This window comes from Solanum stenotomum, chromosome 1, assembly GCF_019186545.1.
Source record: "Solanum stenotomum isolate F172 chromosome 1, ASM1918654v1, whole genome shotgun sequence".
In the NCBI taxonomy this organism is placed as follows: domain Eukaryota; kingdom Viridiplantae; phylum Streptophyta; class Magnoliopsida; order Solanales; family Solanaceae; genus Solanum; species Solanum stenotomum.
The window spans coordinates 13,790,938-13,806,033 of NC_064282.1; the positions used below are offsets into that span (position 1 = coordinate 13,790,938).

Below are 15,096 nucleotides of genomic sequence, written 5' to 3' on the forward strand. Positions count from 1 at the left end.
GATATTTTTAGTTTCATACATAAGCTATTGAGAGTGTGAGTTTTATACATAAACAGTAAACATATCTAATTGTTTCTCAAACTAATAAGTGATAATTTAGGTATGAAACTCACATTCTCAATAATAAGGTATAAAACACACACAAAAAAAAATATATAGTTTAAGTGTATTATGATATTTATCTCAAATTTATGATACATATATACTATTTTTAATATAATAAACCAAACCGTGTATAAAAAATAGTATATTACTCTACAATTAATACTTTGTTTAACATTATTCTAGATGTTTCAGAATAGACTTCTACGAGTGAAAGGCAGATTTAAACAAAAAAGACGGGGCATTTATTAAACAATCTATTTGTGATAGTCCCCATTATATGGGGTCACTATAGGTGTCTCTATTTTCCAATCATGAATAAAGAAAAAAGAAGTAGAAATGAAAAAAGGCCATTTTCTTTATGAATTATGAATGAATAGCACGCAATATGTTTCTGGTGAGTTAGCAGCTTTTTCACATTGTGCTTTACCTGTTCACTTTTCTCCCCACTTATTTAATGGGGCAGCACCTTTCTAATTTCTTAAGTTCACGAGAAATACCCCTACTCATCTGCCGACACACTCACACCACCATTTTTTCATTATAAATAATACTCCTTCTTCCGTTTAAAAAAGAGTGGTCTAATATGATTTGATACGGAATTTAAGAAAATAAAGAAAACTTTTGAATTTTCTGGTCCTAAATTAAGTTATGTCAAATGTACAAAATTATCTTTTAATCTTGTGGCCTTAAACATGTCACGTGAAAAATTGAAATTAAAATGTTACAAAAAAAGAAAAAATGATCATTTTTTTTAAACAGACTAAAAAGGAAAGTGGTCATTTTTTTTTAAACAGACTAAAAAGTAATGTACTACTAAGCTAGTATCATAATATTCAACTATATATAGCTTCATTTTTCTTTGCTATTAAATAAAGAACGAAGAGAGAACCTTCCTTTGGAGTTTCATCGATGATCACTCAATTTTTATTTTATTGTACTATTTTCGCTAAATTATTGTGTATTTATAATTGTAAGTGCATAGGTATACATTAATTTATATGTGGGTTTTGCTTGAGTTGACTACACAATTTGAAAAATGCCTCCAATATTCCGGTTAGTGCCTTTCTTATTTCTCGTTTAGAATATAAGAAAGATCACTTTACTTTGCCTATGCAAAAATCACTCAATTTTGCCTACGTATCATATATATATAAAGCCATTATGAGAAAACAAAGGAGACATTACTTCCATCAAAGTTAAGCAACTTTTTGGATATAACTAAAATTGTTAAAGTGTTTAAATTTCTAAGAAATTTTGATAAAACTAAGTGAATTTTTTTAACTACAACAAATAGTGTAATGATCTTATATATATATATGATATCTAAATAAAGTTTGAATAATTTATTTTATAAAAAACAATAATTAATAACTTGAATTAAATAAAATAAAATAAAAGTTGACTGACCGTGAATGAAGTTATTCTTTGTGAAATTTTCGCATATTGCTACTCAAAAATAACTTAATTATGCTCTATATCTATAGTTTGTTAATTACGATTCGTAGCTACATGTTAGAAGGAGGAGAGAGGCGAGCGAGAGAGGGCAAAGAGTGGAAAGAGGCAAATTGTATATGTATATCTGTCAAATAATTATATATATGTAACTGATATACATATGTATTTGTGACGAGCGAGATTGGGAGAGGGAGGAGAGAGGAAAGCGAGATTGGGAGGGAGAGGAGAGAGGGAAGAGAGTGGAGAGGAGCGAATTATATATATATATATATATTTGTATATCTGACGAGCGAGATTGGGAAAGAGATGAGAGAAGCGAATGAGAAAGGACAGAGACTGGAGAGAGGCTAATTGTATTTGTATATCTGTCATATAATTGTATATATATATGTGTATAATTTGTATTTGTATATATATAAAAGAGGACAAGCGACATAATTTAAGCAAAAATTAAGTTGCGAGCCGTAATTAATTTAAACTATAGTTATATTAGCTAATTAACTAGTTTATGTTTGCTTTTCCGCGTAATTTTTCCTTCTTTATATTATATTAGAGAATAAAAGAGAGAAATTAAGATGATACAATTAGACATTAATATTAAGGTCAATCATCAGTACTACTCTATTATACGAATCACGATTCTATATATATATATATATACATATTCTAGTTCGATGAACTATGATATATCAATGATATAAATTAATGAATAATCGTTTTAAATCTATTGATGGAGACTTCCACTTAATGTGTTCACCTAAAACGAATGTTCTGACATAACGTATTTAAGAACTTCACATTTTTTAAAAGATTATTGGAAAGGATTTCTTTATACTTTCAACTTAAATTTTGAAAAGCATTAAAACAAGTCCTTAAAAGCACAAAGCACTTTTTTAGTTTATTCAAACATTACAAAGTCGTTTAAAGTTATTTTGAGTAAAAAACATCTAAAATAAATTAATCCAAATAAGCTCAAAGAGTAGAAACTAGTTTCAAATAAGATTTTGACTATTCTTTTTTTTTTTTTTACTTGACATAGAAATAAAGATGCTGATTTTGTATTTAACTTTAATATTTAAAGTAAAGTATTTTATTTTATCAAGAAGAAGAAGTGGGTTACATATGAAGTGTAGTTGAATATGTAAAATTAAATAATTTATGAGAGTAATGATATAATATATAAATGTGTAATGTGTCATTTAATTTAGCTTCAGTCGACATCTATATCCTCAAATTTTGAGTGTTACTACTTACTAATAGGTATTTAAACTTTTTAAAAATTGAATAAATAAATATGTGCGTCTTATATGACATAATATGAATACCATGTTAAACGTTAATTACGACGTAAGATGCCTTAAAATATATATTTATACAGTATGCCTTAACATTTTTGACAACCCACTAAAACATAACTTTATGTCTTCATCACAAAGATATTTTATTTTGGATGAAGAAACATTTCAAACTCATGGGGCCAATAGATTCTTCTTTAAAATGGCTGCCTAACCTTGGCATTGATGATGGAAGGCCAGCCCAAAAGTTCTCAATATTTTGTATGCATTTACTAATTAATCTTTGAGTTTGTGTTACATACATACTGATTTTTTTATTTTTTTTTACATTATTACATCGTCCAAATAATACTTGTAGCCTGTAGGTTAGCTGTCTTAAAATGTGCTTTATAATTTACAAATTTGAATATGTTACCTATTACAACAAATTAAAATAATCGATCATTTTTGGTTATTGGATTTAGAATGTTAAAGTTGCTTCAAAAGAAAAAGGCCCAATATTGGCAGAGTTATAATCTCACTCTTCCATTTCTCTCATCCCCAATTTTCTTCTCATTTTGTTTTAAAAAAAGGTTTATGATCATTTTTTTAGTCTATTTAAAATTTTAAAAAGTAAACAATTTCATTCTAAACTTTTCATTTACTCTAATGAAATATTTGTATAGCTATTTAATGTTATACTCCCTCCATCCCTATGTGACACCCTTTCCTTTCTAGTTTATCTAAAAAAGAATATCACCTTATTATAACTACAAACAATTAAACTTTAAAATTCATCTAAGAAATATTTTTTTAAAATAAACTATTTTTATACATAAGGTATCTTCATTTTTTTTTTCACATAATAAATTTGAAAAAAAATCATTTCTTTCCAGTCAAATTATAAAGGTGTAAGAGATATCATTTCAATTTTTAAAAAAAGTATCCTAACCACGAACGCATAATTATTTAAAATGCATATTTCAAAATTATTTATTTTTATGTTAAATTTTCATATTAAATAGAATCAGGTAAAATGAAATGAAGAATTACCAAACAACTTCTTATACATTTACTAAGAAGTTATCAAAATCAGTTTATAATTAACCTAAATTATTTTAAAATCAATTGATTTCCAAATCAAATCGACCTGTCCCAAATCAAACTCCAATCAAAAAAAATTCTACCTTCACAGCCATGATTACCTCAGCACCGGCCATTGTTATTTAATAGGGAGAATTCTACACTCCAATTGAAGTAGCCAGCAAATATATCATACAATTTTTGAATTATTTGATACATTTTATGTACAGGTGTAAAAATATTGTTTATTTAGAATAATTTTTCTTTTAATATGTTGATTTTCAAGAATAATAGAATAGTAAATTTGCATAAAAACTACGGATCAATATGACATTTTTTTCTTCTTCTTAAAATGTCTTTGATGTAGGTGATTGCTAGTGTCAAAAATCAAGATACCTCATCTATGTTATTATTGGTTGTTTATTGATAGAAAAACTTTTTCTTTTTTCTTCTTGTGAATTTCATGTTACGGGCGGTTGGAGTTCAAACAAAAACAAACAATTCAAAGCTGTTCCTTTTTTCAGAAATGAGTGGATTTTTGGGTTAGTTTAAATTAATTATGGGTTGACTATTGGATGAGCATCACTCACTGATTAATTTATTAATTGGATCTAAATTAGAGGTTGCTACAAAATAAGGATAATATAAGACATAAGAGGTATTTGGGGGCAAATAGATTAGCGAGGAATAATTTTGTACCATTCTTTTAAATAAAATATTATAAATTTAAAAGTTTTCTTTATACTTATTGCGGAATAAAACTAAGAGGAAAATTTTAATTAAGGGTGACAAAAGAGACAATGTGAACGTGGATAATCGAGTTTTTGGCTAAAATCATCTCTGAAGTATGACTTAGACCTGTGTATTTAAGTGAACAAAAAACATCCTTGTACTATCCAAAAGGTTGCAAGATTCATCCTTCTGTCTTTTTTTTTAAGAAACTCACGCTACCAACAAAAAGTTTGTCAAGTCGAATGAATATATGTACACGTAGTTAACCTAGTCAAGTTGGGTGAGTTTTCTAATTTTTAGAAATTCAGGGTTTAAATCATATTCAGACAAAATATATTCAAATTCTAAATATTCTTTGTAAAAAGTATGGCCAAATACAACTCCAACTTCAAAAATTCCAAATAAAGTAATTTTTTTTTTATTTTCATAACTAAACACCTACGTAATTTCATTAAATTTCCAATATTTCTGTACATTTTATAAAAGGTGAATTGCAGTGTCTATAATGTACATACGTACTAAATATTTTATTAAAGAAAATCTCTAAATAGTTGAACGTAATATTTTTAAAATGATTTTTTTACCTAATTTTTGTAAACATCGGAACCTAGTGTATAAATATTTCAAGACTTATGTATTGTTGCAAGTTAATTTAGTTGATGAAGTCAAAAACATATAAACTAACAACATACAAAATTTAAATTTAAATGAAAGATTCATTTCCTATCCACATCTTTATTCTTTTTAGATAACTTTGATCTTCTCGATGTGGCTAAAACATGATAAATTAAAAAATATTTTTTTTTTGGTTCAATTAGTTTGTTAACAAAAATAGACTGAAGATGATTCTTGTTATTTTTTGAATGTACATTATATTTGATTTATAGTTGACGGATCTGTATAATCCAACGGCCTGTTTTCAATTTATGGAGGGAACAAGCTCAAAACTCGGGGTGAATTAAGCTTGATCAAATATTGATGGCGAGTTTCAGCTTTGTTAGGTATTACTTAATTGGTAATTCTCTTGAGTTTCTAACAAAATCTATCCAATTTCTTTCTTAATTGGAGTTTATTGCTGTTTGCTCTAATGCAACCAATTGAAGCGATATCTTCAGACACTTCCCATAACTTGGCGAACCTCCTTTCAAAATGCATTCGAACTAATGATCTCAAGCTGGGGAGACTCATCCATTCACGGCTGATAAAGACAGCATTAAACTTTAACACATTCCTCGCCAATCGGTTGATTGACATGTATGCTAAATGTAGCTCTGTAGAATATGCGCAACAGGCATTTAATGAAGTATCAAACAAGAATGCACAATCTTGGAACACAATACTCTCAGCTTATTGTAAAAAGGGTCTTTTTGGGGAAACCTTCCAGGTGCTCGATGTAATGCCTGAACCAAATGTTGTGAGCTATAACTCGGTTATATCTAGCTTAACTCATCATGGGTTTCCAGGAAAAGCTATGGGCTTTTTCAAAAGAACGCAAAGACAATGTGGGGATGAGTTCTTGATTGACGAGTTTACAGTTGTTGGTGTGGTAAATGCTTGCGCATGTTTGGGTGTGTTGAGGTTGTTGCGCGAATTGCATGGGTTTGCGACTGTGATTGGTGTGAGGTTTAATCTTGTGGTTTGCAATGCACTGATTGATGCTTATGGGAAATGTGGCAAACCTGAGTACTCATATTCTGTTTTCTGTCAAATGCACGAGACTGATGTATTCTCCTGGACTTCGATGTTGGTTGCTTATATACGTGCATCTAGATTGGAAGATGCGTGCTCACTTTTTGATAACATGCCAGTCAGAAATGTGGTGGCTTGGACTGCTTTGATCATGGGGTTTGCTCAGAATGGAGAAGGAGAGAAGGCTTTGTGTATTTTTAAGGAAATGCTGGAAGAAGGTATTGTGCCCAGTGCATCCACTTATGTTAGTGTTCTAAGTGCTTGTGCAGACATACCTATTATAGAAAAAGGGAAGCAGGTTCATGGACACATTTTTAGATATACGTGTTTAATTGATTTGCATAATGTGTTTATAGTTAATGCTTTGATTGACATGTATTGTAAATGTGGAGACATGATATCTGCTATGACATTGTTTGGGAGGTTAGATGGGAAGGATCGAGTTACTTGGAACTCAATAATAATTGGGTTCGCTCAAAATGGGAATGGAGAGATGTCATTGATCATGTTTGACAAATTGATTGAAGCAGGTACAAAACCAAATCATGTAACTTTTCTTGGGGTTTTATCTGCCTGTAGCCACTGTGGTTTACTATCTGAAGGATTCCACTATCTTCATTCCATGGAGAGGGAATACGGTATAGTGCCCCAATTAGATCACTATGGGATCTTGATTGATTTACTTGGACGGAAGAATAGACTTTGGGAAGCTGCGGAATTAATCAAGGGAGCTCCTTGGGGAACAAACAATATTGGAATGTGGGGCGCGCTTCTGGGTGCTTGCAGGGTACATGGGAACTTAAAACTTGCTAGAAGGGCAGCAGAAGCTCTATTTGAGCTGGAACCTGATAATGCTGCCAGGTATATTATGTTATCCAACATCTATGCAGCAGCAGGAAGGTGGGATGATGCCCGCAGTCTGCGAAGGTACATGGATAACAGAGGATTGGTGAAAGAAGCAGCTTATAGTTGGATTGAGATAAAAAACATCAGACATAAGTTTGTCAGTAAAGACCAGTCCCACAGTCGGTCAGAAGAAATAAAAGAATTGCTAACTAAACTCATCGATCCAATGAAGGATGTTGGATACGTATTTCAAACTGAAAGCTCAATACTTTCTTGAAGATGATGCATTTTCTTGATATGATTGAAAGAGGTTGTAACCATGTACAAAGCTTTCTACTTTTAACGACTATGAGCTTTGGTGCAAACCAGTCCTGCTGAAATTTTGGGAAAGAAAAAGCGAGGCAGAATTTTTGTCTTTCCAGATATTATCACTTATCTTAAAGGTAAGAAACATGACCATCAGATGCTAGGCACTATAATACAGTCCTTGCTGCTTGAAGTTTCAGAGATGTTGATGTTATGAGCAGTAGATGGATCCATCATTAACGTGCAGGTATCCACCTATTTGGTGCACAGGTAATGTTTCTGTGCCTTGATTTAATGTTTTTCATTTTTGTGATAAGGTTGTGATTGTTCTTTCACATGGACCTGTTAGCTATCACAACCGTTCAGTTTTTTATGAACCACTGGCTTCAGGTTTGAAGATCCCATTTCCAGCATCCAAATGTTTCTCTAGGGTGAAGTGGTGTTGATGACATGCCTATTACGTCTCCTAAATCACGAGCTAGTTAAATTTCTTAATGTTGTTATTGTTGAATTCCTATTTTCTGTTATTACTGTATACAGTTGGTTATTGCTGGTTAGAAGTAGTTAGTATGGGATTAATCAGTTAGTGGGTTAAAAGGGTAATTAGCTGTAATTGGATAGGGAATCAAAGTTAGTTAGAGAATGTATTTCTGGTGGATTGAATCTGAAATGTAAGTATATAAAAAAGGCACAATTGTAACACTGATCAGATGATGAAATAAAACGATTCTTCTTCCTCTTTTCTAATTCAGTTTTCTTCCAGAACCTTCAATGGTGAAATGAGGTCTTTAGCTTAGAATTTTCACATGGTATCAGAGTAGGTTATGCTTGCTATCTAGTAGATCAGAGTATTGTTTCAATACAACAAAATTGCGAAGAAGACGACAATGGCGAACGTGAGAATAGATCAGAATCATCCTCTCTATATAGGTCCATCAGATGCTTCAGGTGCATCTTTGATTCCTATCAAACTCACTGGTCCTGAGAACTATGGAATTTGGAGTAGGTCAATGCGAATTGCTCTGTTAGGGAAGAGGAAATATGGATTTGTAACGGGAGCTTGCAGTAGATCTTTGTATTGAGAAGAATTGCATGAACAATGGGATACCTGTAATGCAATAGTTCTATCGTGGTTGATGAGTGCAGTTAGTGAAGATCTTCTGAGTGGAATAGTTTATGCTACCAGGGCATATACGGGTAGACTTGAAGGAGAGGTTTGATAAGGTAAATCGAATGAGGATTTATCAACTGCATAGGGAGATCAACACATTATCACAAGGTACAGACTCTGTCTCGACTTACTATACTAAATTGAAGAATCTCTGGGGTGAATTTGATGCACTTGTGCCTTCACCTAGTTGTGCTTGTCCAAAATCAAAGGAATATGCAGATCGTCTCTGTCAGCTTAGATTGATTCAGTTTCTCAGTGGTTTGAATGAGTCTTATGAGCAGGCTAGGAGACAGATTTTGTTGAAAGGTGTTACTCCATCCATTAATCAAGCTTATGCTATGATTATAGAGGATGAGATTCAGCAACAAAATACTTGTGTGGTAACTGCTAATGCAATGCCAGAAACAATTGCTATGAATGTTAACAGAGGACAAAGCTATAATCAGGGAAATCAGAATTACAAAGGATGAAGATGTGAATATTGTCACTACACTGGACATACTAAGGAGAACTGTTACAAGCTAATTGGCTATCCAGCTGACTAGAAAAACAGGAAGAAATCTGGTTTTAACAACTCAAAGGCAAGTCCATTCAATTCTCATTCTGGAGGACATGAAAATCATGGATATGGCAACTTTGGAGATCAAACAGGAAATCACCTAGCAAACAACATTTCAAAAGATCATCCAGATCAAACTCAAGTGGCATCTACCAGTCATGAAGTGAATAATGCCTTTGTCACTAAAGGACATACATTCACTGATGGAGAATACAAGCAAATAATGAATATGCTGGGCAAAGACAACAAGGACATGAAGCAGGCCAAGTTGACAGGTATGGCTAATTGTTTTTCAACAAATGCTAGCTCACATAGATGGATAATAGATTCTGGAGCTTCTCATCATATAACAGCAGATAAACACTTGTTAACAAACAGTAGATGCACAACTGATCCTCATCATGACAAGGTGAATTTGCCTACTGGTGATAAGGCCACTATATCACACATAGGAGAGATATTTCTGTTTGACAATGAAACTGTCAAAGATGTGCTATGTGTTCCTGATTTTAAGTTTAACTTACTATCAGTGTCACAGATAACCAGGGAACTTTTCATGCTTTGTTTCCTTTTACCCTGACTTCTGTGTCTTCCAGGACCTTTACAGCGGCAGGGTGAAGGGGATTGGTAGGGAGGAAGGAAGTTTATACATACTCAGAGATGAACCTGACTTACAGAACACTTGTGGAACTCAAAGTAATCAGAAAATAGTTGCAGGAGTATCACTGCAGGACTGTGATCTGTGGAGTAGAAGACTTGGCCACCCTTCTTCTCATATTTTGAAATGCTTAGATTTACTGCATAGTAATAAGGATGTTGAACTACTGAATAGTTGTTTAGTCTGCCCTCTAGCTAGGCACACTAGATTATCATTTCCTATTAGTAATTCCAAAACATCTATGTCATTTGAACTTGTACACATGGATCTATGGGGACCATATAAGATTCCTACATTTGATAAGAAACATTACTTCTTGACAATTGTTGATGATTATAGCAGATATACATGGATTCATTTACTGCAGCTTAAATCTGAAACTATTGTTGCCATAAAGAATTTCTTATTAATGATTAAGAACCAATTTAGTCACACCATAAAGACAGTAAGATCAGACAATGGGACTGAGTTCTTCAACTCTCAGTGCAAGGAGTTATTCCTGAATTTGGGTATCTCACATCAGAGTAGTTGTCCTCACACACCACAGCAAAATGGTGTGGTAGAAAGGAAACATAGGCATATTTTGAATGTAGCTAGGGCAATCAGATTTCAGGCCTGCATGCCCCTCAGATATTGGGGTCTTTGTGTCAAAGCAGCAGTATATCTCATCAACAGATTACCAACATCAGAACTTAATGGTGGCAAGAGTCCTTATGAGATGATGTTCTCAAAATCCCCTAACCTTGGTCATTTAAGAGTCATAGGATGTCTTGGCTATGCATCAGTTATTCCAAGGAATGACAAGTTATCAGAAAGGGCAAAGTCTGTTGTTCTGATGGGGTATTCAGAAACTCAAAAAGGGATATTTGTTATTGGACTTACACACAAACAAGCTTCTGGTCAGTAGAGATGTTGTTTTTCAAGAACAGATATTTCCATTTGCTTCTCCACAACTTCCTAAAGAACCTGTGAAAGTTTAGATACTGGAAAAGTATATTTTATTCATAGTGTTTCTACAGTATTTATAAGAGAACAAGTAAAGACCAAATAAACTAATCAATCCCTAATTCTTAGGAAATCCTTGAATCAAGGGATTTCCTCTAAACTATTTTCCTAGAATAATATATTCTAATCCCATATTCACAGGAGCAGATTCTAATTAAATCTGCCAGCTTTATTTGTGGAGCAGATTATAATCAAATCTGCCAGCTCAATGGTGGAGCAGATTATGACTAAATCTGCCTACTCATTCAACAGCCTGTTACAAGTGTGTCACCTTAATGTTTGAAGATCCTGCCTATCTGGAAGTGGTAGTACCAGAGGATTGCCCACCTGTTGTTCCTGTGGTTGCAGAGATTGGTGATGAGCCTGCAGAGATATTACCCAACATTGACAACTCAGTTGACACAGCTGAGTCAATAGATGCCCAACCACCTGAAACTTCTATTAGGAGGTCTACCAGGACAACTAGACCACCTATATGGATGACAGATTACTCAGCTCCTACAAAGGGACATAGTAGCAGGTATCCCATTGCTAATCATCTCAGTTATACTCATGTGTCATCAAAGTATCACAGCTATCTTGCCAAGTTTTCAACCTTAACTGAGCCTCAGACCTTTAAACAAGCTAGTACTGATGATAGATGGATTGATGCTATGAAACTTGAAATCAAGGCACTTGAAGACAACAAAACCTGGATGGTAGTTGATTTGCCTAAAGACAAACATGTAGTTGGTTCTAAGTGGATCTATAAGATAAAATATCAAGCTAATGGTGAGGTGGAAAGGTTCAAGGCCAGACTTGTAGCCAAGGGCTATAGTCAACAGGAGGGAATAGACTACCGCGACACTTTTTCTCTAGTTGCAAAAATGGTTACTGTTAGATGTGTCATTGCTTTAGCTGTTTAAAAAGGCTGGTCTCTTTATCAAATGGATGTATACAATGCATTTTTACAAGGTGACCTGGATGAGGGGGTTTATATGGAGATGCCTGAAGGTTTTAGAACTCAAGGGACCACGCAAGTTGATCATGTCCTTGTATGGCCTTAAGCAGGCCTCTAGACAGTGGAACATCAAGCTCACCAACACTTTATTATCAGCAGGCTTCATTCAAAGTTCTCATGACTACTCCTTGTTCACCTTGAAGAAGCCAGAGGGGATGGTTATTATTTTGATATATGTTAATGACTTACTCATTACTGGGGACAATGAGGCACTGATCAAAGAAGCAAAGGAGACATTGCATAAACAATTCAAACTTAAAGATTTTGGAGAGCTTAAATATTTCTTGGGAATTGAGGTGTTAAGATCCAAGAATGGCATCATTCTGAATCAAAGGAAGTACATGTTAGAGCTGATTTCTGATATTGGTTTAAGTGGTGCAAAAACAACAGCTACTCCATTAGAATCCAATTTGAGATTGACCTCAGTGGAATTTGACAAGGCTACTGGATTACATGGAGATGATGTATTAACAGATTGCTCAGCTTATCAAAGGCTGGTAGGCAAGTTAATGTATGCCAGAATTACTAGACCTGACATCAGTTATGCTGTTCAGACACTTGGTCAATTTATGCAACATTCGAAAAGGTCCCATTGGGAAGCAGCTGTCAGGGTGGTGAAGTATCTGAAAGGAACAGTTGGCCAAGGTATTTGGTTGAAGGCTCAACCTACCACAACATTGACATGTTGGTGTGATTCAGATTGGGCTGCTTCCCCTAAAACTAGAAGATCAGTTACAGGGTATATTGTAAAGTTTGGAGAGTCTATAGTGTCATGGAAATCAAAGAAGCAACAGACAGTATCTAGAAGCTCAGCTGAAGCTGAGTATAGAAGCATGACTTCAGCTGTAGCAGAAGTAACTTGGTTGATAGGGCTGTTCAAAGAGCTTAATGTGTCTATTCAGATGCCAATCACAATATTGAGTGATAGCAAGTCTGCCATTCAGCTAGCAGCAAACCCTGTGTTTCATGAAAGGACCAAACACATTGAAATCGATTGCCACTTCATTCGAGACAAAGTCAAGGCTGGTGTAATCCAAACAGTGTATGTGCACACACAACAACAAATAGCTGATTTGTTAACAAAAGGGTTGAATCATACTCAACACTTGCATTTGTTAGGCAAGCTAGGTGTGCTTAACATTCTGCACCCTTCAGCTTGAGGGGAGTGTTGAATTCCCATTTTCTGTTATTACTGTACACAGTTGGTTATAACTGTTTAGACGTAGTTAGTATGGACTTAATCAGTTAGTGGGTTAAAAGGGTAATTAGCTGTAATTGGATAGGGAATCAAAGTTAGTTAGAGAATGTATTTCTGGTGGATTGAATCTGAAATGTAAGTATATAAATAAGGCACAATTGTAACACTGATCAGATGATGAAATAAAACGATTCTTCTTCCTCTTTTCTAATTCAATTTTCTTCCAGAACCTTCAATGGTGAAATGAGGTCTTTAGCTTAGAATTTTCACAGTTATTCCTTAAATATGACAATTCCTATAGGTACCACGATTTACTAATTTTGTCTCTGCTGTTGCTATTGATCGCAGGTTATATCTGCATTCTTTGACTTAAGCACAAAACCAGTCTGCTCATAGTTCACTACAGCAGTATGAAGAAGCTGGGATAGGCCAACAGCCAAATATAAAGTCAACAGCTCTGAGGTATACTGCTCTCTCTATTTGAATTTTTACTATGGCAGTTTCTGAAACTCTGGTTGGTGTACCACTTGTACCTTATTAAAATTCAGCTCTTCTAATCCTGATCCATCTTGCCTCTAGCCTTTGCATTTAATTTTGACAGGGAATATCTATTGTGTTGGTTCACTTGCTTTTATAACACTTATATTAACTTACCTTTGAGACATGAAATTGACAAGCACTCTTTAATAATCATTCTTCAAATGTGAAAAATAATGGACTGATAAGTTCTCTTTAAGCAAGGTTAATTTGGTTCTTAGAGATTTGATATGAGGATTCTGTAATAGATAAGGGACAATTTGTTGAAGCTTAAGCAATTTAAAACTACTAGTTTACTTCTAGACACTCCAGTGGTTTAGGAATTTGGTTTCATTTGAAATGGCAGCGTTACTCAGAAACTTTCTGAGTATTAACATATTCTTCACAAGACACTCCAATGGTTTTGGAATTTGGTGTAGCTTTACTCAGAAACGTCCTGAGCATTAATATATTCTTCACAAGACACTCCAGTAGTTTAGGAATTTGGTTTGTTTTGAAATAGTAGCTTGTGAAAAAGTTTGAGTATTCAAGTCAAAATCCGAAGAACAATCAGTGAAGTAGCTCGTGAATATTTTAAATCTTGTGGAAGCTTTTACACTATCTATGTTGGATATCGTATATTTCTAACATAACCTCGCTCTAGGTTAAATAAGTATTCATTTTTTTCTTTTCTTTTTTATTGATTTTTATTTTTGTTTCTCATCTGCTTGATTTTACTGTATATGTTGTTGTTGCTCATCTGCTTGATTCTAAGGAACCCGCAGTTGCTCAGCAAGCTGAAGGTTGTCTTGGAGAGAGTAAAGCAAGAAGCTCAATGTGCATCATTGAAAGAGAGAGCCCCGGAGCGACGTAATAGGCAGAGATTATACACAAGTGGCTAAAATTGGAGAGCAAACAGTTGTGGGAACAGACTTATGGGTGAAGGAACGAGCTAAGAAACGTTTGGCTTGTGACTTACAAACGAGAAAATAAGCTTGCAAAAGTTTATCTCTGATACCATGAAAAAAATCGAGCATCCTCATCAAAATTTAAGGCTATAGGTGGAGTAGTCCGCGAGTAAAATAAATCTATTTTGGTTAACCTTTATACATCTTGGTGTGATGTTTTAATCTTAACACATCTTTTTTTTTTCTTTTTTCACATCTCATTCTAATGAATCTTAATTTTCTTAATAGCTCCTCCCGTTGTTTAAGAGTTAATGGAGTTGTTTTTCTTTATTTTCCGGCTGATTGGATTTAATTTTAACTTTAACATATGTCATGATGACATATTCTTTGATGGCATGATTGATGCCTTGATATCCTTTGAAAAAAAATCCCCAATACTATATGAAAATTTGAAAACAACAACAATAGTATAATGAACGCAATAAGCAGCCATGACTTTTAAATTTGGACTTGGACAAACAAAGTGGCGGGTGACAGACAACCTCTAGATTAGTTAAATGCGGTTCTCTATATTTGAAATTTTAGTATCAC

General features: G+C 33.7%; 1 protein-coding gene across 3 annotated transcripts; it reads left to right on the top strand.

Annotated features, from left to right (window-relative positions):
* Window positions 1-5,588: 5,588 nt before the first annotated feature.
* On the top strand, window positions 5,589-14,817 carry LOC125853448 (pentatricopeptide repeat-containing protein At2g13600-like). 3 transcript variants are annotated; one of them, XM_049533137.1, is made up of 3 exons: window positions 5,589-7,760; window positions 13,430-13,543; window positions 14,373-14,817. In XM_049533137.1, the coding sequence occupies exon 1, from the start codon at window positions 5,737-5,739 to the stop codon at window positions 7,459-7,461; it is 1,725 nt and encodes a 574-aa protein (XP_049389094.1). In that variant the 5' UTR covers window positions 5,589-5,736; the 3' UTR covers window positions 7,462-7,760; window positions 13,430-13,543; window positions 14,373-14,817. The 3 variants fall into 3 exon arrangements, with proteins under 3 accessions (XP_049389094.1, XP_049389096.1, XP_049389095.1); XM_049533139.1 differs by having other exon boundaries at window positions 14,383-14,817; XM_049533138.1 differs by having other exon boundaries at window positions 5,589-7,737.
* The last annotated feature ends 279 nt before the right edge of the window (window positions 14,818-15,096 follow it).

What these genes read in the sequence shown, in the direction of transcription:
- LOC125853448 (XM_049533137.1), top strand. Translation starts at nt 5,737, where the DNA reads ATGCAACCAATTGAAGCGATATCTTCAGACACTTCCCATAACTTGGCG.